The 26,094-nt window shown below is 46.0% G+C and overlaps 1 protein-coding gene across 3 annotated transcripts in view; it reads right to left on the bottom strand.

Annotated features, from left to right (window-relative positions):
- Window positions 1–26,094, bottom strand: part of RHOH (ras homolog family member H) — a 207,849-nt gene that overhangs the window by 92,960 nt on the left and 88,795 nt on the right. For all 3 annotated transcript variants that reach the window (XM_073561107.1, XM_073561109.1, XM_073561110.1), the window contains 4 exons: window positions 14,909–15,091; window positions 14,641–14,809; window positions 9,779–9,902; window positions 8,906–8,936 (listed from right to left, as the gene is read on the bottom strand). In XM_073561107.1, the coding sequence (XP_073417208.1) occupies window positions 8,906–8,936; window positions 9,779–9,902; window positions 14,641–14,809; window positions 14,909–15,091 (507 nt within the window). The remainder of the gene's footprint in view (window positions 1–8,905; window positions 8,937–9,778; window positions 9,903–14,640; window positions 14,810–14,908; window positions 15,092–26,094) is intronic.

The raw sequence follows: 26,094 nt of genomic DNA, 5'->3' as shown, positions 1-26,094 counted from the left end.
GGCTTATGTCTTTGATAGGGTTTTGGCAGATTGCAGACAGCAGCCTTCCTGTCCTTTCCTATCTAGGTAGTTTTGGGCCCCGTCTTTGCTCAGTCTATCTTTCTGTCTGTGTCAGTGTTTTCATCTTGCTTCACCGTCATTATATGTTGGGGGCTGCCTATTGCTTTGGGGTCTGCTCTGGGGCAGTTTAGATTTCCCCTTTATTTCTTTAGGCCTATTTAATTCTCCAGCTGTGATCGAGGGGTCTAGGGCATCGTAGGAACCCCCCACGGCTACTGCTAGTTGTGTTGATAGGTTCAGAGGTCTGCAATCTGATAGTTGCCAACTTCTCTGGTTTTCTGGACTTAGCTTGTATTTCTGTTTTTGCCTCCTACAGTGACTCATTCATAACATAAACCCTTCCGAAAGAGAGCTGCCAAGGCACCATCATTCCATGTAGTAAGGACCGCCCACTTTCGGAATTTTTGACAGTATAACTCTGCAGAATCCTGACCTTGGTTCAATGCCAACAGGGTTTTCTCAGCTTGATCAACAGCATTAGGTTCATCATACAACCCCAAGGCTTGAAAAAATGCGTCCACATTAGTCAGAATAGGATTTTCAGGTGTCAGAGAAAAGGCCAAATCCTGGGGATCGCCGCACAGCAAGGAGATGACAATTTTAACCCGCTGCACAGAGCTCCCCGATGAGTTAGGCTTCAAGGCAAAAAATAATTTACAATTATTCTTAAAATTCAAAAATTTAGACCGATCCCCAGAAAACACATCAGGAGTAGGGATCTTTGGTTCAACAGCATGTGACTGAGTAAGATAGGCGGAAATTTTCCGCACTTCAGCAGCGAGCTGCTCCACACGATCAGACAATTGCTTAATCTCCATTAGAGAAAAAATCCTCCTACGGCCCCATAGAAAGAGGAAAAAATACATTAAAAAAAAAAAAATTCTGACACTTTTTTTTTTTAACAATTCTTTCCTGCTTTTGAGTACCCTAGAATCTGCGGTATGGCTGGTGATTCTGCTATGAATGGGTCACCGAGGAGGAAAACAAGACCAAGCCAAGTCACAGAAAACCAGAGAGGTTGGTAACTACGCGGATTGCAGACCCCTGATCCTAACCACACAACTAACAGCAGCCGTGGAGCGTACCTACGATGATTCTAGACGCCTCGTCACAGCCGGAGGACTAAATAAGCCTAAAGCAAGAAAGGGGAAATCTAAACTCCCCCAGAGCAGACCCCAAAGGATTAGACAGCCCCCACACATGTATTGACGGTTAGACAAGATGAAAGCACAAACACAGGTAGGAAAATAGGCTGAGCAAACGATGGGGCCAACACTAACTAGAAAGGACAGGAAAGGAAAGATACTGTCTGCAATCACGCCAAAAAACCCTGCAAAAATGTCCAACACTTCTGATAGCAAAAAATACCCTGAAGTCACTAGACCTCTCCCACTATATCAGCACTCTTGGAATATTCTGAGAACAGAGCAAAAAGAGGCCAATCTAATAAGGGACAAAAAGCAATCTAGCACATACAATGACATAAGAGTGGAAATTCAGCTCAGCCCCAGCCGGGGCTGGCTGAAAACACAAAAAAATGAATAGACCAAACCAAATCAAATGTGAAAATAAGCAGAGAACAACTTAGCTTGAGAAGGCAGGAACTGAGCTGGAAACTAAGACCTCAGGAGGCAGGAAAAAATCACTAGCATGGGAATAGGGAGTCGGCTGTCTTAAATCCAGTCTGAGACTCCAGATACCCAATCCTCATCCTCATTATCAGGTGGCAGGTCTCTGTTAATTACATCAGCTTCATTACCTCCTGCCACCACCAGAGGGAGCCCGGAAAGAGAACACTCAACTCCTCTGTCAGCACAACCAGCTCCCTCGCCAGAAACCAGAGGCAGACAAGAAAATGAGTTTACAACAGATGCCCTTACAAAGCTGTTTGGCCCATCTGGCTATGGCCTTTGAGACCCAAAGGCCGGGCATAATGTAGAAGCCACCGCTTCAAAGGCCGATTTTGCCAGCGATTCTATAATTCTATTGTTGGAATCCTTGAGGACCGTGTTGGTGGACAGTCTGGATACTGGCAGGTCCACAGCAGGGGAAACTGTCCACTTAGTGGTGAGCTCAGGGGAGATGGGGTATCGGATGCCGAGGCGCTTCCCTCCTTGAAAGTGTCTGGTAGGATTCTCCCTTTCCCTCTTGAGTATGTCCACAAATTCACTGTGTGGGGCAAAGATCTTGGAAGGTGGTTTTGACCGTCTGAACTAAACCGCCTGATTTGCGGGTTCCGTAGAGGCATCCTTGATGCCTAATGTCTGGTTGACCGCTACAATCAGGCTCTGCACCATATCTGTCATGCTGGAGGCCTGTTCTAAATCTAGGTCCGACTCGTCTTCTGAACGCGTGTCCGAAGACGCCTCGCCTGATTCAGGAGAGGACGATCCGGAAGTGGGATCTCACCGTGAAGGACCGGCTGGTGAGATGGAGCGGGAAGAGGACCTAGAACGGTGCTCCTGTCTGGGTCTTTTGCGGCCTGAGTTTGAAGGGCCAGACGGAGGATCCTGTGACCCACTGGCGACTGTGGGAGCAGGAATGGGCAATCTGTCTAGCACGGACACCAGGGTCTGTGACACCCTGGTAAGGTCCACCACAGACTGCAACAGAGAGGAAGCCCACCCCGGGAAAGGGGTGTCAGACTCGCCTGCGGCAGAAAGGGACTCCCGGGTTGTGGGTACCGTGGGGTTGCTGCAGGCCTGACAGAGGGGAGAGGACTGACCTGAAGGGAGTCTGCTATTGCAAGAAGAGCACACAAAGTGTCTGACTAGAGTAGAAGAGGAAGAGGAAGCTGGAGGCTGAGAAGGCTCTCCCTTGAGCTTAGGTATGGTGAGCAGACCCACTAAATGATGCCAGAAGGTTAGGGGACAGAAAAGAAGCAGAGGAGAGTGTCAGTTCTGTAGGGCAGAGCTACTCACGGTATCCTGACGTCTGCTCCTAGGATGTGAAGAGACGAGCGCAGGACCAGGCAGGCATGCAGAGCTTCTGAGAGGAGCCGCCGTCCAGGAGGTTTTTCCTTGTGCACAAGCCGGAAGATGGCGTCTAGCAGGGGACCCGGCCGGTGAACCACGCACGCTGCTGAGGAATCCCGCTCTCAGCAGCCGAAAGAGGGGCGGAACAAAGCGCAGGGTCCGGAGGAGCAATATGGCGGCAGCTCCAGCCCACTGTGGAGGCTGAGAGTAGTGGGCGGAGTCTCACACTGCACTAGGAAGAGAAGAGGGAGAGAGACGGGCGGGAGAAAAGCCCACCCGGAAAGGCTGAGAAGGGGGCAGAGCCAGCGCTGTAACTAGGCCCGAGCTGAAGCTGGGACCTAAATTACAGGCGGTGACCGCCGGAGCAGGGGGGAAAGGGGCGCTGAGGATTCTGTTGTGGCACCAAAAGGTCCCCATAGCGGCGGAGAGCTTCCTTCAACGGCGCAAACAAAGTGCCAGCAGAAAAAAATCCCAAGTGAAGAAGCCCTTGTGTCCAAAAAGCCCAGATCTCCCCAGGAACCATGGAGCTCGTGTTCCTTGGATCGGCGCTGTCCCCAAAACGCCGTAGAAAAAAAGGTATACCCGGTGTGTGGAAATAAAGAGGGCATACACTCATAAAATCCTCTTTTTTTTCATTTTCTTCCTTCTTCCAATCTTTTTGCAGCGGCTTCAGCCGCCTCGAGGGTCCTCCGGCCTGGGGGGGGTGGAAAGAAGGTACCTCCCAATACTCTGAAGGGTGGACGTCCGGGGCCCACTCGAGGGTCCTCCGCGGGACGTCCACATCTCCTCAAACTGACAGGCTCTGGTGGGTGAGTGCGTAGGGGGACAAAGGCAGGATCGGGTCTGCGTCACCTGAACACACTTCTGTGTTAGGGGCTCTGGTCCTGCTAGGAAAACATATGAGGATACGGGGTGGCAGTACACGCCGTACTCAGTCTCTACGTGGGAGTACAGTAGTGACCGTTAAAACTGTATCCCTCCGGAAACATGAAAAGGAACGACGCACATTAGGTAGATATGGGTGTTCAGAGAGACCCGTGTCCACCTCCTACTGACACTAAGCTAAAACGGATTAGCTTGGTGCCAGTCGGTGGGGTGTACACTGCAGAGGAGGAGCTAACTTTTTTATGTGCATAGTGTCAGACTCCTAGTGGCAGCAGCATACACCCATGGTTCCTGTGTCCTCTAGTGGAGCGATAGAGAAAATATTTTCTAAGATGCCTGTCACTGCACTTTATGCCTTCGCTACATTGTATAGAGTTATAAAACACATATGAACAAGGGGGCATCACTTATTAAAAATCAAGTTTATTTGTATTCTTTTTAAAATATCCATAAAACTGTTTACATTTCCAAAACAAAAAACATACATGCCATAAAAGATGCTTTTACCAAACTATAAAAATAGAATATAGACTTTACCTCTAAGCAGTGGTCCACACATCCAATATATGGCAGACACAATACTTGGTAATAGTTTTCTTTTGGAACGAAATGGCAGCATAATGCTCCCTTGTAAAAAAAATATTATAAGACAATTCAAAATATGTACATTCCACATAAAAAATCCAGTATGTACACACCACAATATATAATACTGTACATTTGTTCACATCCAAGAAAAAAACATAAAACAGAAGCTCAATTCCAATAAGCTCTCCATTTTTGGCATTAATAAGGCTCTGAGCACACGGAAAAACTACCAGTAGCCTAATAGAATCTATTAAAAGGGGTTTCCGATATCAGAAAAAAATTGTAGGTCTCTGAAAGACAAAGTTTTTGACACCTTTGTACCTTCTATTTGTTGCTGCATTTTGTATTCCCAGCATTTTAATGTATATGCAAATAAGGCATTAAGTGCTCAGGGTATAACCGAGCACTTCCTGGGTCTCTGCCTCCCAAAGTAGTTTCCTTGTTTAGCACCTGCAGTGGTCAGTCTGGTGCTAAGTGGGGAAACCACCTCGGTAGGCAGAAGCTCAGGACACGCTCTGTCACGAACAAAACATTTAACGCCTCACTTGTGTGTAAGTTAAAAAGTCAATTTCTGGGATGCAACAACAGATAAAATAAAGCGTAAATGGATTTAGCTTTCAAAGGCCTGAATGCCTGTGTATGTAGATTGGGAGGGGTGAATTCCATTAGCAGGTTACCTTTAGTAACATGGCTGCAGTACCGGTGATGGAACAGCAGAGAATTTATGATGAATTTGAGCTAGGTATATTATTTTATATGTCTGTAAAGCGCTGTGTAATTAATGGCGCTATATAAGCGAGTAAAATAAATATTCTTCTCCCTTGACCCAATTCTTTTTCCTGATCTCGGGAAACCCCATAAAAGGTTAATGAGGTGAATCAGTGTCTGCCTCTAGCAGATTGAAACAGGTCATGAGTCTATTATGAGCAGAAGCAATGATGCCAGTGTGCACAGAGCCCAAGACTCTTTTATGCATTAAACATCAGAGCATTTTTAATTTTTTGCTCCATTCTCTTTTCAGACTAAAAATAAGTAATAAACACCTGAGCAGAGATAACAATTTGGTTCTTCATTCAATCCATCATGTAAAAACCTATCTACATAGTTTCTGTGATTAAAAAATACATTAGTGTTGCTTGTAGCCTATGAATTAAATAGACTGTGTTAAAGAGAAGAAAGCCAAGCACAGGACATTATTAAGGTACGGCATATAGTACAAAATAATTTAAAGAATTGTTTTGCAAGTTAACAAGTATTAAACCTCAAATTTAATAGTTTTTCGTGTTCAACTTCCCTTCCAAATGAAAACAAAAAGTGTTGAAAAAAAAATACACAAAAAAGTGACGACTTCTAAAAATGAAAGATTGTGATATTCCAAATTGTGAAAAAGGAAAAACGAAAATGATCGGAGCGTTAGGATACAGAAGTAGACTATAGACCACTGTGCTGGATGCGGCACTATAAACATATGGCGGGTGAGTGTGAACACCCAGAAACTATAAATGGGCCCAGACCTGCTTCTACTCACAGCTGAGAATTTGCTACAGCTCTATCCAGTCTAAAGTATTCCTGACACATACAGAATTTTTTTTTTAATCTGGACTAAACGCCACTGCTCTATTGAATATGGTTATTTTCTCTTATTTTTGCACCTCTCCGTTCCTAAGATACATCCCCTGATCCATATCTGTAAGGGCTCATGCAGACGTCCATGGATCTCTGGCAGATATGCACAGACTGGCCGACAGCTCTCCCCACCCGAGCATGACTGCGTCATATGTTTCTATGAGGCTGTCCGGATAGGGAAAGCAGCTGCCAGTCCGAGCATAAGGCTGCGCGCACACGCTGCGGATTCCGCTGCGTTTCCGCAGCGGTTTTGGCCGCTGTGGACCCGCAGCAGTTTTAGCTGCGGTGTACAGTACCATTCAAATGAATGGTCTAAAAAAACCGCTGTGTAGACGTAGTGGAAAAATCCGCGCGGATTTGCTGCGGCTTTGAAACCGCAGAAAGAATTGACATGTCAATTCTTTCTGCGGAAACCGCTGCGGGTTCCTATCTCCACCATTGTGGAGATGGTGAATCCGCAGGACCAAACCGCAGGCAAAACCGCAGATTATCCGCAGGTCTTTTGACCTAAGGTTTATCTGCGGTTTTTGCAAAATCTGTGCGGATTAATCCACAGCGGATTCCGCAGCGTGTGCACGTACCCTTAGTGTGCAATTTGCACTGAACGAATGTCTGTATGAACCCTAAATCTAGCCAGGTGGGTGTGAGCCTCAACACTTCTCTATACGAGTCTTCTTAAGGACCACAACCAGTTGGATAAAAAGACTAGTCCACACTGCTAACATTTATCCACACACAGACACTGTAAGCAATGTTTTGGACAGGAGAGGCATTGGTGCTGTGGATGTGTTTATGGTCGCAATCAAGCTTTATACAATTACTTGATTTGAGAAGTGGTTCAGACAAGTTTTCAGCATATGGACATAAAACCAGAATGTTTCCATTCTCTATACAGATCTCCAAACCTGGCAAGGAACTAAAAGATGAAGATCTGCATCTCACTGAGAAAGTGACCTTGCTGCTTTTAGCAATCCCTGTATCGGTTTTCTCAATTCAGGTCATGAAAACTAAACTTCAAATTTGTCACCAGAACGCAGCCTACTTTGTGCTAAGCTGCTAACTGCACAGATACCAGCAGTAATTAATGGGATTGTCCATTAATATCAAAACTGCAGCAAGTCACTTCTATTATCTTGCGCTGTTGAAAAGAAACAAAAATCACCATCAAAATGGCGCCGTCGTCTGCCCCTGCACATTAGCATCTATCGTGTAATGATAGATGCTACTGCGCAAGCACCTCCGCCTGCCCCTTGTCCCTGCAGCCAAAAAAATTTACACTACATCAAAATGGCCCAATGGGCGATAGATGCTACTGTGCATGCGCCGTCTCTGGAGCCATTTTGTTGTGGTGTATTTTTTTTGCTGCAGCGACAAGGCGCGGGCGGAGGCGCTTGCTCAGTAGCATCTATTGGTACACAATAGATACTAATGCACAGGTGCAGCCCACGGCGCCATTTTGCTGTAGTATAGTTTAATTTTGTCCGCAGCAACTAGGAGCTTGCGGAGTCGCTTGCGCAATAGCATCGATCGGAACGCGATAGATGCTAATGCGCAGGAACAGCCAACAGCGCCATTTCGATGAGTATTTTTTTCTTTTCAACAGTGCAAGATAATAGGCACTAAGTGACAAGTGCGCAGGTGCCACCATTTTGATGAAGTGACATTTTTTTTTTTCAAATACACACATTAATATATTCATTATGCAAACTAGGGGGCAAGTCAGTGAGGGATCAGTGACCTGTCTGTTGACAGGTTCCCTTTAAAGCTGAGCAGCATGTTTGGTGCTATCATGGTGGAGCTCTCCCAGAACACATTTATTCCCTTTCCTCAGGATAGATAATAAATGCTGGTGATGGGACCGCTACCGCTTATAACAGTGGTCCTGACACTGCTGATCAACCTCACTGTATAGCACCACAGTGGTGGATATTCGGTATGAGCAAATCAATTTGCGGGACCCTATTCAAACAGCTACGTCAGAAGTCCAAGGCCACCACAAGAGGGCCATGCAACCCATCTTCTATCTGCCGGCATCTCTACTGATCAGCAGGCCTAGTGTGGCATCATGTGTGTCATGCTGCATTAATGATGTTGCACCGCGCTTACAAATCAGAAGAGGTGCTCAGGATTCCAGCAGGTAGGAGGCGATTTACAGGGCACATATTCAGTGGCTACCAATGTGTGTGCGAGACAAGGGTCCTGTAAATTTATGTGCTTCATCTCTAGTGGATATGCATGCCAAATGCTGTATTCTGCTTCTACGGCTAGCCCCATAGACAGACTTGCAAAGAAGCGTTAAAAGTGGCTACAAAAGTGGTAAATTATTTGGGTCAGCACCATCATACTCCAATATCATAGGTCCCTACAATCCAAAGAACAGTAAGACCAGTCTGTACTAGTAACATTGACACCAATTACTTGTTTCAAATATGGAAACATAAAAGATCACACTAAAATGTCTATTGAGCAAACTAAAGGTCTGCCAATAAAGCGCCAGTTTTTTTTTTACATAAAAACAGTCAGTGGCCACAGGGGCGCACGGCGGACACTCCACACATGGTAAAATATATAAAACAAGCAAACACTTCTATATTGTCAGCACTCGACCTGTCACATAGCACAGCCAGGTTTAAAAAATATATAAATAAATACAACATTATTTTCTTAGTTGTATGGTGCTGGTGTGCTACTCAGAACAACATGAGTACTATTCACTTCCAACATCCAACTGATTAGATCACAGTATAGTCGCAGATTCACTTCAATCTTACACGGAGAACTCCGGGGGTCTTTTCTTGAAATCTAAATAAAAAGAAATACAATGTTCATTAGGTTTCTATACTATAACTTAAAGCTCTGGATGTAAGAGAATGACTATAATGAGGGAGGGAAAAACAATTGTGTTTATAGAATCAAATTTTAAGACTGAGTTAAGTTCAGGAGGAGACGTACATGACTCACACCCATAAATGCATCTGAGGGCCATTGAGATGTTAACAGGTTAGCATGGAAAACAAGGGCTCCAACTTCTGGTGGAATAAATTCAAGTGGCTGTCTAATAGGGCATGGATGTAATACAGACGTGTCCCCTGCTGTTCTGCATTAGCCTGTGACCACTACCCAATGCCAGTGACCTCTGGCTAATACAAAAACTAACATAATGGCTGTGCCCATAATCATGTACAGAAAGGAAAAAGTAAATGAAAGAAGAACACAGCATTATTTTTTTTCAGTTTTTCTGATGTTTTTTTTTTTACTGTAGATTGGGTTTTAATTATCAAAAAGTAATATAAAGTTATATGTTCCCTTTAATGCTTTGTCATGCCCAGAGCACTTTATCTCATTTACATATGAATGTAAACATTGATTTCTCAGGAATGCAGCAACAGGTAAAAGATCTAGAAACAATTGATGGATTTAGTTTTCAAAGATCTGCATTCAGACATTTGTCTTGTGTTGATCTTACTGACAGATTCCCTTTAAATTGTCAAGAGGGTAGGTGGCAGTCTCTTAGGAAATAGAGTAGATTGTAAAGGTTCCAATTCCTTTGGAACCAACCACTGAGCTTCTGTAAGAATGTAGCAGATAAGATGGGAAGTCACAACCAATCCTTAACTGTTGCATTTGTATGGTGATAGGATTACCTGTAGTTGTGATTAGTGAGGAAATCTATAACAGCAGGTTTAATGCGAGGAACACCTCCTTGGCTATGGTTTCCCTTTCCCGTGATCACAAGGAGATATGACTTGCCTCCATTCTGTTTGAACGCTGGCAAATGTAAAAATAATTGTTATCATGAAATTAAAAAACATTTTTTGAATTGTGTTTTATTTCAGAAGCAAGCTGAAGTCTTCCTAGCTGAATTACTATCACTACTAAAATCTGCAAAGACTGATTATTTCAGAGAATCCTGTAAAGCTCATAATATCACACATACCATCATGTTCCTAAGCTAACCATGCATGTGTTTTAAATTGGTAGAGGGGTATAAGCCACTGTCAAGACGTATGGCCTCAGTTTATCCCTCTAAGAGTTATGATGGTGCAATGCTGTAATCTAACATGCTCCATCCTTCTGATGACATTTTCCTTTGGTTGAGAGTGGACACCAACATATAAATTAGAAATAGTTGGCTGATCCTGATGCATTGTGTTCGAAACACTAAGTCTGCAATAATTGATATAATGTACTGGTCAAAAGTTTGGACACATTTCTTCACATATTGGTTTTCCTTGTTCTAACTGGAAGTAAAGAAAAATGTCACTCCATCATTAAAGAAAAAGACTAACAGGTCCATATATATTTGGACAGAGGCAACATTTTTCTAATTTTGGTTCTAGACATTACCACAATGAATTTTAAACAAAACAATTCAGATGCAGTGGAAGTTCAGACTTTCAGCTTTCATTTGAGGGTATCCACATTAAAATTGGATGAAGGGTTTAGGAGTTTCAGCTCCTTAACATGTGCCACCCTGTTTTTAAAAGGACCAAAAGTAATTGGACAGATTAAATAATTGTAAATAAAATGTTCATTTCTAGTACTTGGTTGAAAACCCTTTGTTGGCAATGATTGCCTGAAGTCTTGAACTCATGGACATCACCAGACGCTGTGTTTCCTCCTTTTTGATGCTCTGCCAGGCCTTCACTGCGGTGGTTTTCAGTTGCTGTTTGTGGGCCTTTCTGTCTGAAGTTTAGTCTTTAACAAGTGAAATGCATGCTCAATTGGGTTGAGATCAGGTGACTGACTTGGCCGTTCAAGAATATTCCACTTGTTTGCTTTAATAAACTCCTGGGTTGCTTTAGCTTTATGTTTTGGGTCATTGTCCATCTGTAGTATGAAACGACAACCAATCAGTTTGGCTGCATTTGGCTGGATCTGAGCACACAGTATGGCTCTGAATACCTCAGAATTCATTTGGCTGCTTCTGTCCTGTGTCACATCATCAACACTAGTGACCCAGTGCCACTGGCAGCCATGCATGCCCAAGCCATGGTATGCTTTGGATCATGAGCTGTACCACGCCTTCGCCATACTTTTCTCTTTCCGTCATTCTGGTAGAGCTTGATCTTGGTTTCATCTGTCCAAAGAATGTTCTTCCAGAACTGTGCTGGCTTTTTTAGATGTTTTTTTTTTTAGCAAAGTCCAGTCTAGCCTTTTTATTCTTGATGCTTATGAGTGGCTTGCACCGTGCAGTGAACCCTCTGTATTTACTTTCATTCAGTCTTCTCTTTATGGTAGATTTGAATATTGGTATGCCTACCTCCTGGAGAGTGTTGTTCACCTGGTTGACTGTTGTGAAGGGGTTTCTCTTCACTATGGAGATTATTCTGCGATCATCCACCACTGTTGTCTTCCGTTGGCGCCCAGGTCTTTTTGCATTGATGAGTTCACCAGTTCCTGCTTTCTTTCTCAGGATGTACCAAACTGTAGATTATGCCACTCCTAATGTTGTAGCAATTTCTCGGATGGTTTTTTTTTCTGTTTTTGCAGCTTAAGGATGGCTTGTTTCACCTGCATGGAGAGCTCCTTTGACTTCATGTTTCCTTCACAGCAAAACCTTCCAAATGCAAGCACCACACCTCAAATCAACTCCAGGCCTTTTATCTGCATAATTGAGAATGACATAACAAAGGGATTGCCCACACCTGTCCATGAAATAGCCTTGGAGTCAATTGTCCAATTACTTTTGGTCCCTTTAAAAACAGGGTGGCACATGTTAAGGAGCTGAAACTCCTAAACCCTTCATCCAATTTTAATGTGGATACCCTCAAATGAAAGCTGAAAGTCTGAACTTCAACTGCATCTGAATTGCTTTGTTTAAAATTCATTGTGGTAATGTCTAGAACCAAAATTAGAAAAATGTTGTCTCTGTCCAAATATATATGGACCTAACTGTAGGTCCATCAAGACCCCATAAAAGAAGAGACTTGCCTGGGCCAAGCAACACAAGGACTGGACATTAGATAAATGGATGAGTCAACATTTGAAATTTGCGTTGTGACAGAAAACGCAAGACGATGAATTCTACATGTGTGGTGCCCATCGTGAAGCATGGAGAAGGAGGTGTGAGCGTGGCTACCACAGCATTCTGCACTGACACCCCATCCGGTTGGTACTTAATGGGACCATAATTTGTATTGCAACAGAACAATGACCCAAAACGCTCCTCCAGACTAGGTAAGGAATTTCTGACCAAGAGGAGGAGGGATGGTGCGCTGCATTAGATGGCATAGCCGCCACAACCATCAGACCTCAACCCAAATGAGATTGTTTGGAATGAGTTGTACCATAGAGTTAAAGCAAAGCAGCCAACAAGCGCTTAGGAGTTCTTAATCTCTGGAAGCCATTCCTGGTGATATCTGATGAAGCTGCTTGAAAGAATGTCAAGGCGGTGTAAAACTGCCAGAGCAAAAGGGGAGTACTTTTGAGAAATCTAAGGCTTGACACAGATTCTGATTTGTTTCACACATGCACACGTGGTCAAAAATGTTGGTACCGCTCGTTTAATGACAGAAACACCCACAATGGTTACAGAAATAACTTGAATCTGACAAAATTAAGGAAGCAAAAATCTCTGAAAATGAACAACTGAAAGTCAGACATTGCTTTTCAACCATGCTTCCACAGAATTTAAAAAAAATATAAAAAAAAATAAAACCTCATGAAATAGGCCAGGACAGAAATGATGGTACCCCTGAAAATAATGACAAAAGGGACATGTTAAAGGTAAAAGATATAAGACCATCTCCAAGCAGCTTGACGTTCCTGTGACTACAGTTGCACATATTATTCAGAAATTTAAGCTCCATGGGACTATAGCCAACCTCCCTGGACATGCCGCAGGAGGAAAATTGATGACAAATCAAAGAGACGGATAATACGAGTGGTAACAAAAGAGCCCAGAAAAACTTCTACACAGATTAAAGGTGAACTTCAAGCTCAAGGAACATCCGTGTCAGATCGCACCATCCGTCGTTGTATGAGCCAAAGTGGACTTCATGGGAGACGACCAAGGAGGACATCATTGTTGAAAAAAACATAAAAAAGCCAGACTGGAACTTTCCAAACTACATGTTGACAAGCCACAAAGCTTCTGGGAAAATGTCCTATGGACAGATGTGACAAAAATTAAACTTTCTGGCATGGCACATCAGCTCTATGTTCACAGATGGAAAAATGAAGCATATCAAAAGAACACTGTCCCTACTGTGAAACATGGAGGAGGCTCTGTTATGTTCTGGGGCTGCTTTGCTGCATCTGGCACAGGGTGTCTAGAATCTGTGTAGGGTACAATGAAATCTCAAGACTATCAAGGGATTCTAGAGAGAAATGTGCTGGCCAGTGTCAGAAAGCTTGGTCTCAGTTGCAGGTCATGGGTCTTGCAACAGATAATGACCCAAAACACACAGCTAAAAACACCCAAGAATGGCTAAGAGGAAAACATTGGACTATTATTAAGTGCCTTCTATGAGCCCTGACTTAAAACCTATTGAGCATCTTTGGAAAGAGCTGAAACATGCCGTCTGGAAAAGGCAACTTTCAAACACGAAACAACTGGAGCAGTGAGCTCGAGGAGTGGGCCAAAATACCTGTTGAGAGGTGCAGAAGTCTCATTGACAGTTACTGGAATCGTTTGATTGCAGTGAGTGCCTCAAAAGGTTGTGCAACAAAATATTAAGTTAATGATACCATCATTTCTGTCCAGGCCTATTTCAAGAGTTTCATTTTTTTTTTTTTTTTTATTCTGTGGAAGCATGGTTGAAAAGCAATGTCTGACTTTCATTTGTTAATTTTCATAGATTTTTGATTTATTATTACTTTTGCCAGATTCAAGTTTTTCTGTCACCACTGTGGGTTTTTCTGTCATTAAAAGAGGGGTACCAACAAATTTGACCACGTGTGTATTTCTTTAATCCTTATTTCAAAATCTGTTTGTTCACGGTTTTTGCTGCCTTCGGTCTGAATCTACAATATGCACATCCCAGTAAGAACTAAAACCAATGCAAACTTTTAACCGGCACTGTACATCTGTCTACTTGTATTAAAAAGCATGAAGTGAATCATGCAAAGTGTAAAGGATGTGGTCTGTTATACTGTGCCCTACCCTTCTATGCCAAAAGGCCTTGCAAAAGAGTCAAAAGCTAATAGCCTTTGCTCGCAAAAGTTTAGAAAGCCCAGGAGGGAAAATAAAAGGGTAAGGAGCTGCTGAACTTTTGGCTTCAGCAAAACCTTTACATTTTGCAGCAATTTTGCACAAAACTGCAGCAAAAATGTAATGTCACTGCAATGTGTGAATACACTTACAACAATCGTGACCCATTCATTTGTAATTAATAGGCTCTTCAGCAGTATGTAGCATCAGTTTCACAAGAATAGGTTTCATTTTGCAACACAAAATACATTTATAAAATTATTTCAGGTCCACTTTAATACACATAATTTTAAGATGTACTGTAGATCCTACTTGTGAATCTAAATGAAATGAAAATGTTAATATAGATACCGTCTGCTTTGTCCTGTAGCACCTTGCGCAAGTGTTTCATTGCTTCATCCACATGGAGGCCATGTAAATCTAATATATTCTCGGGCAATAGATACTCATTAGACCTCTCGAAGATCTCTACAGCTGCTCTCAGATTCTCCTCTTTCATCTTCTGTCCATAGAGATATCCCTATAGTAAAGCAATGACCATAAAATCCCATCCATCAGCTGTACATTATACAATGTATAAAGTAATCGTAATTCATGCTCCAAATTTGCCAGAACAAACCTGCTGAGCATAGTAGGCCGCTACTTGCTTCATGCCCCGGTTATGGGCTTCTGCCGCTTTCCTGTAGCTCTCCTGCTGCTTCTGATGATAGAGGAAAGCCTCAGCCCTGAAGTCATCATAATTTGGGAACTTCAGGTCCTGGAAATATCGCTCACTCGAGATTTCATCATCTGGCTTCAATTTCTTTGTACATCATAAAATATAAAACACACATTTGGTTAGTGCACATGGTCAAATAACAGATGAACACAAATTGATGACAAGAGCAAAATATCAGTAAATATGGGATATGTAACAACACTGCAGAAAATTGGAAAAGTTTTGTCCACCTGTGCAAATAATGCTCCTAAAATAAAGCAGTTGTGCAAATAATTCTCCTAGCCAATCCGCATCCCGCCGTGGTCAATATTCATTTTTGCACTTTTGTTTTTTTCCTCCCCATGACTTTTTTTTTTTTACCTTTTCTGACGACTTTAGTATTTGAGCGTCTTTTGCAGAAGAAGATGAAGTTCTGAATGACTCCATTCAATATACTGTACAATATATTGGTGTAAAAAAATAAATCCAAGTGTAGCAAAATGGTGAGAGTACAAAACAAAATGTATTTCCAATTCGGCTTTTTTGTTTTTACGATTTCCAATGTTCAATTTAAAAAAAAAAAAAAAAAAAAAAGAAAATTACCATGATTTTTTTTTATGTCAGTACGATACAGCTATATTTAACTTCTATAGTCTTTTTTATTTATTTACATGGAAAAAAATGCAGTAACATCTGGAAGCTGCATTTTTGATGCTGCATTATTACTCAGAGTCAAAACTCCAGCGATTCCGGATCATGGTCACATACCCCAAGTGATTACAGCACCAATACAGACCTACCATATTTTTCAGACTATAAGATGCACCGGACCATAAGATGCACCCCAAATTTTCATAAGGAAAATAGGAAAAAAAATTAATGCATCAAATGGGGGTCCGTCTTACAGTCTTGAATTCATCTCACCCAGGAGGGATCGGCAACGTTGGTTGCAGCGGGAGTCGGGCGATTCTTCCGGTGGTCCAACGCTGCATGGCGATGATCTCGCTCCCATCCCAGGCTGGTGCGGCTGTGCTTGGTGGTGTGGGGGTCTCCCGTGACATTTTCTGATGTCTGACGATGCAACGCGATGATGGTGCGGCGGTGCTCGGTGGTGCCAGGGGCTCCAAGACATTTTCTGAAAGGGTGTAGCACCCACACTTCTACTGCCTCGATGCTGTGGCCTCTGGGAAAATGGCCACCGGAGGCGGCGCATGAGCAGACTGAGATCTCAGCAATGAGATCTCAATCTGCGCATGCGCCGCCTCCGGCGGCCATTTTCCTTGAGGCCAAATTGATTCCCCAGGTGCAAACTGAGATCTCGTTGCCGAGATCTGAGCTGAGATCTCAGTCTGTGCATGTGCCGACTCTGCAGCCATTTTCCCGGAGGCCACAGCATCGAGGCAATAGAAGTGCGGGGCTCCAGGCTTTCAGAAAATGTTGCCGGAGCCCCCAGCACCACCAAGCACCGGCACCACCGAGAACTGTTGCACCAAGCCGCACAATCATCGCCCTGCAGCGTCAGACCAGGACCACTGGAAGAATCGCCCGACTCCTTGGGGGGGGGTGCATCTTACAGTCCAAAAAATTCAGTATGTGTCTTCTTGATCACAGAGTACAAACAAACCTTTGTCATAAAGGGATGCATACTTTTAAATGAAACTTTTAATAGATGGATTTTTGGTTCTTACCGTAAAATCTCTTTCTTGGAGCCTTCATTGGGGGACACAGATTACCGTGGGGTGTATGCTGCTGCTGCTAGGAGGCTGACACTATGCAAAACAAGAAAATTAGCTCCTCCCCGGCAGTATACACCCACCGACAGGCACCAAGCACCTCAGTTGGTGAGAAACAGTAGGAGAAGCAACGAGAAAACTCTAAACATATGTACCAACCCAACAAGGGACTCAAAGACCCAACACAGTACAACTTAAACAGGGAGGGTGCTGTGTCCCCCAATGAAGGCTCCAAGAAAGAGCTTTTACGGTAAGAACCAAAAATCCATCTTTCTTTATCGACTTATTGGGGGACACAGATTACCATGGGACATTCCAAAGCAGTCCCAAGGGCGGGAACAGCAATAAGGAACGAAAGAAAAGGAAAGGCTTAGGTCGGCCGGTGTTCCACCGCCGCCTGCAGAACCTTCCTACCAACAACTGCATCAGACGAGGCCTGGGCATGAACCCTGTAGAACCTCGCAAAGGTGTGCAAGGACGACCAGGTCGCGGCCTTGCAATTTTGTAAAGCTGAAGCCTGGTGACGAACGGCCCACGAAGGCGCCACACGTTTTTCCTGAAGTCGGTACGCTTCCAGAATGGTAGAACGAATCCAGCGAGCGATCGTGGATTTGGATGCCGGAAGCCCTTTCCGGCGACCTTCAGAGATGACCAGCAAAGATTCGGACTGACGAAAAGAAGAGGTCCAGGCGAGATAGACATGCAAGGCTCTAACTACGTCCAGTTTGTGGAGAGACTTCTCAAGAGGGTGAGAAGGAGCAGGACAAAAAGATGGGAGAACGATATCCTCATTGATGTGGAAAGAGGACACCACCTTCGGAAGGAAGGAACGGGCCTGAGGACGACCTTATCCTGATGGAGAACGAGGTGACAAGGCCGCCAACTCAGAAACTCTTCTGATGGATGTAATGGCAATCAAGAAGGTTACCTTCCATGAGAGAAGGGATAAAGGAATGTCCTGGATAGGCTCGAACGGCGCCTTTTGAAGAGCGCTAAGGACGAGATTTAGATCCCACGGGTCTATCGGCGAATGATGAGGAGGAGCCACGTGGGCGACCCCTTGTAGAAAGGTCTTAACCTGCGACAAGGAAGCGAGCTCTCTTTGGAAGAGAATAGATAGAGCGGAGACCTGGCCCTTGAGTGTACTGAGGGACAGACACGCCTCTAAACCAGACTGGAGAAAACCAAGTATGGATGAAATAGAAAAGGACATCGGAAAGACTTTATCGTCGCACCAACGGAAAAAAGCCTTCCAGTACCTATGGTAAATGTGGGAAGAGGCCAGTTTTCTGGCTCTGATCATAGTCTGAATCACCTGGTCGGACAAACCTGATTCTCTCAGGATTGCGGCCTCAATGGCCATGCCGTTAAATTCAGAGACTGAGAATTCTCGTGGTAAAGGGGGCCTTGCGAGAGAAGATCCGGACGGTCTGGAAGCCTCCAGGGAACATCCGCGAGCATGTTCACCAGTTCCACGTACCAAGGTCGTCTCGGCCAGCCTGGCGCCACTAGAATCAGTGGTACGCCTTCAGATTTTATCTTTTTGACCACTCGTGGGATCAAGGCAAGAGGCGGAAACAAATAAGGAAGTCGGAACTGGGACCACGGAATTACTAGGGCATCGCAAGCGACGGCTAGAGGGTCCCTGGACCTGGCGACGAAGTGCGGAACTTTGTGGTTCATCCGAGATGCCATGAGATCGACATCCGGTGAGCCCCAGGGCTGGCATATCTGATCGAAGACTGTGGGATGAAGAGCCCATTCGCCTGATGCTAGACCTTGACGATTCAAAGTCGGCTGCCCAATTTTCCACCCCTGGAATGTGAACGGCTGAGATTGCCGGAATGTACCGTTCTGCCCAGCGCAGTATCTTGGCCACTTCTGACATTACTTGCTTGCTGCGATTGCCCCCCCTGGTGGTTTATGTACGCCACAGCCGTGGCGTTGTCCGACTGAATGCGGACTGGCTTGCCGACGAGGAGGGGCTGCCAGCGAAGGGGGGCCAGGAAGATTGCTCTGATCTCCAGAAGATTGATAGGTAGAAGAGCCTCCTGTGGATTCCAGCGTCCTTGGGCCGTTTTCTGATGGAACATCGCACCCCAGCCTAGAAGGCTGGCATTGGTGGTGATGACTTGCCACTGAAGCGGAAGAAAGGACCTCCCTTGTAGAACTGACGCTGACATTGCCCACCAAGTCAGGGATTGCCTCACTCAGAGGGAGGAGAATGGGACGGTCCAAGGACCGCGTGGATTGGTCCAAGGACCGCGTGGATTTGTCCCAGGCTGAAAGAAGGGATAGCTGGAGGGGACGAAGATGAAATTGTGCAAGGGCACTGCTTCCATGGAAGCTACCATCTTCCCCAGAACCTTCATGCAGGACCGAATGGGAATGGGTGCTGGCCGTTTGAGGATTTTGATTCCCTTGGAAAGAGCCATAAATTTTTCCCTCGGAAGAAATACCCGGGCCAGGTTCGTGTCGAATTCCATGCCCAGAAAGGTCAGAGTGGGGACCAGAATGGACTTCTCCTTGTTGACTATCCATCCGAGGCGGCAGAGAGTGTCCAGGGTTATCTGAAGACTCTGAAGGCAGTCCTGATGGGACGAGCCCTTGATCAAGAGATTATCCAGATAAGGGATGATGAGGATCCCCCTGGAGCGAGGGATGGCCATGACGGTCGCCATCACCTTCGTGAACACACGGGGAGCGGAAGCTAGGCCGAAGGGGAGAGCCGTGAACTGGTAGTGATTTTCCTGAAACGCAAAACGAAGATATTTCTGATGTTGCAAACAAACAGGGATGTGAAGATAGGCATCCCGTATGTCCACAGAGCAGAGGAATTCTCCGAGTTCCATTGAGGCTATCACCGACCGAAGGGACTCCATTTTGAAATGAAGAATCTTCATGTGGCGATTGAGCAATTTGAGGTCCAGGATTGGACGAAGGGAGCCGTCTTTCTTCGGGACTACGAAGAGATTTGAGTAGAACCCTGAAAACCGTTCGTTTGGGGGGACGGGAACAATCACTCCGGCGGAAAGAAAGAAGGAAATGGCCTGAAGGAACCCTGGAATCTGGGACCGTTGTCTCGGAGGTCGAGACAGGAAAAACCGTCTGTTTGGGGGGAAGCAAATTCGATCTTGTAACCGGATGCAACGATTTCTCTGACCCAAGCGTCGTCGACAGCAGACAGCCAAGCACCGACGAAAAAGGAAAGTCTGCCTCCCACCCTGGAAGAACTTCCAGGTGGGGGTGACCCGTCACTTGGAGGAAAACCTGCCAGAACTGGCGCCTGAAGACCTGGAGTATTGACCTCTAGATCTCCAGCGGGGAGCGGGTTTGTAAGAAGGTTTTTTCTGCTCCCGCTCCCTAGTGGTGGAAGAATGATCTTGCTGAGCAGATCTTTCCGTGGAAGAGAAGGGACGAAAAGACCTGAACGGCCGAAAACCCTGTTAAAAAAGCGTTTTGGTCGAGACTGGAGGAGAGAAGTGCTTTTACCACCAGTGGCATAGGAGATTATCTGATCCAGCTTGGCTCCAAAGAGCCTAGATCCATGGAATGGCAGATTAGTAAGCGACTTTTTTGAAGTAGTATCCGCATTCCACAACTTTAGCCAAAGGACTCGGCGTATAGCTACTACGTTGCTGTTAGACCTTGCTACGCACCCGGCCGCGTCCAAGGAGGCGGCCAAAAGGTATTTACCCGCATGGTTAATCTGATCTGCCAGATCTGCTAACGCGTCGTGAGGAGCTGTCGCTAAGATGCCCCTGCAAAGAATTTTAGCCCAAGCGGAAATGACTTTCGCCACCCAGGCGGATGCGAAAATAGGACAGAGGGAGGCGCCGGATGCCTCAAAGATTGAATCTCTGGCTAAGTCAATCTGCCTGTCAGTAGGATCTTTAAGCGATGCCCCATCTGGAAGGGATAGAACCGTTTTTGAGGCTATCCGTGAAACTGGGGGATACACCTCAGGAGCCTTAGTCCACTTTGTGAGCAGGTCCGCATCAAAGGGATACAGCACGTCTAAATACCTGCGGCCTGAGTAACGTTGCTCAGGGCGCTCCCAGTGTTTGGACAAGGTAGTATCGAACTCTTTGTGATTGGGAAAGGTTCGAGATGGGGGCCTTGCTCGTTTAAAGAGCACAGACCATTCCTGAGGGGGAGCCTTATCTTGCTTAATTTTAAGGGTTTGGAAGATAGCCGAAATGAGACTATCGACCATGTCCGTGTTTTAGATGCGCTGTCGGCGTCTGAACTAGATCCCGATTGGGAGTCATCGTCTGACTTAAGGTCGTCTTCTGAGGAGGGCGAAGGAACCCTAGGAGAGGCAGAAGGACCCTGCGAGCTGGAGGATGAAGTAGACAGAGCTCGCTTCCTTGAACTCCTGCCCGGTCTGTCCCTCTGAAGGTCGCGGTCAGGTGCGGACAACTCACCTTGAGAGGCGGTCGGTGCGCAGGTGACTGTAGCTAGCTGAGGCAATCGTTCTAAGACCTGGACCAGAGACTGAGAAACTTTAGTCAAGTCAGCGACCGACTGAGACATTACCACGGCCCACTCTGGGGGAGGTGTAGTATCCTCATCCCGGGACTCGGTGTGCTCCTGAGAGGCCGACATAATGGAAGGTCTACAGGACGGACAGAAGGGGGACGACTGACCTGAAGCCCACTTCTTATTACAGCGCGCACAAGCGTAGTGGGTAGCGGTGGGCCTGAAGATGAGATCCCTTGAAGGGTTGGGCATAAGTAACCTGCGCTGAATAGCCACACGAGTTAGAGAGAAAAACTGCGGAGAGGAGCTAATTTGAGCCTCAGAGCAGAGCCTACCGAGATTCAGGCGAGCAGAAAACGCCGGTGTCCCCCACGCAACACAGGAAGAGAAAAAACGACTAGGAAATACTGTATAAAGGAAGCGGCGGGCGGCGCTTAGCGGTTGAGCCTCGATTGGAAAAGAGCAGCGGGGAGGGCGTGGGCAAAAGAGAAAGGAACCCTGTGATAGGCTAGGAAAGGTGCGAAGGAAAGCGTGCTCAGGAGGAGGAGGGAGCGCGCTGAAAGCGGGATGAAACGAAAGTTAAAGTGAAACTGACGTCGCCGCATCCCGGTGCCTGATAACTAGTCAGGACAATAAAAACGCCGATATTAAGGTACTATGCCCGCAGATTCCCTTGAAATCCCTGCCCAGGCTGTGAATTGTTCTGTGCCCCCCTGAATATAGAAAGGAAGGCGCGTGGCTGATGAGAGCGGTGTGCGGCAGGCAGGGGAGAGAGGCGGGAAATTCAAACAGGGAAGCCTGTAGATGTTACTGCCGATGGGTTCTCTGGTAACACTGCGGGGCTGGAGGGATCGTACAGGCACCTACCTGACATCCCTGAAGAGGATGATCACAGGGGCCCACGAGCATAAGGCAAGCCACTGGGAAATGTCCTCTGTACCCGCATCCTGCAGAAGACGGCGTTAACCTCTTTTTGGATGAGGAGGATGCACTACTTGCGATCGCTGTCTTCCTTTCAGCCCTGAGCCGAGATAGGGGTGAGGAGGGGGATTTGACAAGGACCAGCCACCTGTCCACAACCCATAGCACCAGAAGGTGATAGGGAAAAAGTCCTGCCAGCGGTACTGAGAGTTGCGATGTGGGGCACGCCACACTGCTCGCTCAGCCGCCTGATATGGGAAAGCAGGGTGAAACTTACACCCTGTTTCCCGACTTGAATCTGAAAAACAAAAGACAAAGAATTAAAACGTTCTACTAGAAAACCTAAGGGAAAAAAGTTAACTGCGGATCTGGGGAGATCACGGTCCGCCTCCTACAGACACTAAGCACAAACTGAGATGCTTGGTGCCTGTCGGGGGGTGTATACTGCCGGGGAGCAGCTAATTTTCTTGTTTTGCATAGTGTCAGCCTCCTAGCGGCAGCAGCATACACCCCATGGTAATCTGTGTCCCCCAATAAGGACATGTATGTTTTGCAAGCCAGCATTTTTCCATAACCTCTTCAAGATCAGGAACATGAGATATTTTGGCTGTGTGGCTTCTTAATTATTATTTTTTCTAAATCAACTTTTTTTCATTATTAATGGGAATCCGACAGCTAATTCATGTTGTACGGACCCCGAACAGCATGAATCAGATACGGCTACGTTATTGCAGTTGTAGGTTTTACTCTTTAAAGCTGCAGCAAATCAGAGAAAACCTACTCTAAAAAGCCGACCGGGGACCGAGCTTACTGGACGATGCTTCCAAGAGGCAGATTTCTGGTGGATTATGTCTGCACACTCCGTTTCATCTCTTTTTGTGTGTATAGAGAGAGACCCGTCAGTCTACGTTAGGCCTTTGAAAGAATGTTTTCTGGGAAACGCAGCAGCGTAAGCGTAAAACATAGATGGCTGCAATGACACAGCCTGTGTCTGACTCGTGCTGCCCAATATTCAGGCAGAATGGATCAGCTTTCAGGTTCATATTAAGCATTTTTTGTGCAATGATGCATGGAATAAAATAAAAAGAAATACCAAAAACAAACCTATAAATACTTCAAAACCATAAGGGCCCACCCATACACTAATGATGGACGAACCACAGATAGCGACCTGTTCGGCCAGCAGTCTAATGTATATGGGGGCATAACCCTATTTTGAACTAGCAATCGCATTGTTCACAGACATAGGCTATTGGCCGACGTCTCAGCTGGCAGCTCTCTCATAGAGAGCACAGGAGCACTCGGCTGAGCGTGCGCTCCTGTGCATGGGACACCCATCTAATGTTTTGGCCGGTTTCTTTAGCATAGGCCATGAATATCCAATCAGCTGACTCTAGAGGGGGCATCACTTTAGCACATGATACGTCCTCCTCATGGTTTCCCCTTGGCACGTCACAGTACATATGACGTCTACTAGACTCACTTATAGTAAGCTACATTTCCATGCAACTATACTTATGCCAGTGTGCCTACATAAACAATACAGAGACCACATTCCTGAGGGAAATGCTGTGGCCCCTTTATTCAAATGATTGGGGTGAGTCTGAAGTGTCAAATCACAACCAAGTATTGATTCATCTCAAGGCCGGTTTCACACGTCTGACATTCACGGTCTGAGTATGGGGCTGTGGAGTTTGGGTCAGAAGACCCATAGTCAGTCAGGAATGTGTAAAAAAATAAATAAAAAAAAGCCTGGAAATAACAGATCACGGAGTTTGTGTATACGAACTATCGAGAGGATTTTCCAATGTATGACACTATATAGGAACGTGCTACTATATTTAGCAGGAATTGTACTTAAAACAAACTTTGTATAAATCAATACTACAGGAAAACTATAAGAAAGGAGATTTTTGTGTACTCACCGTAAAATCTCTTTCTCTTAGCCTCTAATTGGGGGACACAAGACCTTGGGTGTTATGCTTTCCGTCCACTAGGAGGCGACACTATGCTTAATCTGAAAAAGATTTGGCTCTGGCTCCTCCTCCACAGCATACACCCCTGGGAGGCATCCGCCTTACCTCAGTTTTTGTACCCAAGCAGTAGGAGGAGATAACAAATCCAACATAACCAAGCCTATAAACAAAGGCTACTATGTACAGTTCAAGGAACAATATGAGTACCCAACATAATAACAGCCCGCAAGGGCAACAGGGTGGGAGCTGTGTCCCCCAATTAGAGGCTAAGAGAAAGAGATTTTACGGTGAGTACACAAAAATCTCCTTTACTCTGTCGCCTCATTGGGGGACACAAGACCTTGGGACGTCCCAAAGCAGTCCCTGGGTGGGAAGCAATGGACGAATATTGTGCTGACAGGTCCCTAGACTTGGGACACTGCCGCCGGCAGTACCAGTCTACCCAGACTCGCTTCCACTGAGGACTGAGTATGTACACTGTATTGTTTTGTAAACGTGTGTAAGCTAGTCCAAGTGACCGCTTAACACACGTGTTGTGCTGAAGCCTGGCGTCGAATGGCCCAGGAGGCTCCTACCGCCCGTGTGGAATGTGCCGTGATACCGGCCGGAATAGGAGAATTGTTTAGGCGGTAGGCGTCATGGATGGTGGACCTGATCCACCTGGCAAGGGTAGCTTTTGAAGCCGGTAAACCCCTGCAAATGCCTTCTGGAACAAGGAAAAAAAAAAGGAATCAGACTTCCGGGAGGGTGGAGTCCTAGACACACACGTACGCAATGCCCCGGCAAGGTCAAGCGTATGCCGGGCCCTCTGCAGTCTATGAACCGGAGCCGGGCAAAGGGTCGGTAATGAGATGCCCTCATTGAGGTGGAAATCAGACACAACCTTTGGAAGGAAGGATGGAACTGTACGGAGAACCACCTTGTCCTGGTGGAAGAATAGGAAAAGCTGTTTGCAGGAGAGCGCTGACAGCTCAGACACCCTGCGTAGCGAGGTGATTGCCACGAGGAAGACCACCTTTTGTGATAAAACTCGAAGTGGAACTTCCTTAAGAGGTTGAAAAAAGGAGGTGCCTGTAGAGCAGTTAGGACCAAATTAAGGTCCCACATATCCAGTGGACGTCTGTAAGGAGGGACCAATCTGGAGACTCCCTGAAGAAACGTCCTGACTTGAGGTTTGTTAGCAATACGCTTCTGAAAGAGCACTGAAAGCGCTGACACCTGACCCTTAAGCGATCCTAAGGATAGGCCGGCGTCCAGACCTGATTGAAGGAAACCACGAACTTTCGGAAGAGAGTAAGGGAACGGAATTCGCCCGCGAGAGTCGCACCGAGTAAAATACGTTTTCCAGGTACGATAATAAACTTTGGCGAAAGCTGGTTTCCGTGCCCTGATCATGGTTCTAATGACGTCTGGAGCAAACCCTGCCTGGGTTAAAACCCAGGTTTCAAGGACCACGCCGTCAAATTGAGAGTCCCTAAATTCTGGTGGTAGAACAGGCCTTGAGACAGGGGATCGGGACGGTCTGGAAGACACCAAGGGGTGTCTGCTGTAATGCTGAAGGATGTCGGCGTACCATGTACGTCTGGGCCAGTCCGGCGCAATTAGGATGGTTGGAACTCCTTCCTGTTTGATCTTCCTCATGACTCTGGCCATCAGGGGAAGAGGTGGGAAAATGTACAGAAGCTGGAACTGAGTCCAGTCCTGAACCAGGGCATCCGTCCCGAGCAACCTCGGACCGCGTGTCCTTGCCATGAAAATGGAGACCTTGGCATTGAGATGAGATGCGATTAGGTCCACGTCCGGAGTCCCCCAGCGATAACAGATCCGACGAAAGATTTTTGGAATGGAGAGACCACTCCCCCAAGTCCATTTCCTGTCTGATGAGGTAGTCGGCTTCCCAGTTGTCCACACCCGGACTGTGGACCAGTGAGAGTACTGATTTCTTGTTTTCTGCCCAGCGAAGGAGACGCGCCACATCTCTCATTGCCTGGGCACT

Source organism: Dendrobates tinctorius, unplaced genomic scaffold, assembly GCF_039654945.1.
Source record: "Dendrobates tinctorius isolate UK_male_01 unplaced genomic scaffold, ASM3965494v1 ptg000314l, whole genome shotgun sequence".
NCBI classification, from domain to species: domain Eukaryota; kingdom Metazoa; phylum Chordata; class Amphibia; order Anura; family Dendrobatidae; genus Dendrobates; species Dendrobates tinctorius.
The sequence above is the reverse complement of the archived record's forward strand: the minus strand, read 5'-3'. Positions and strand labels throughout refer to the sequence as shown.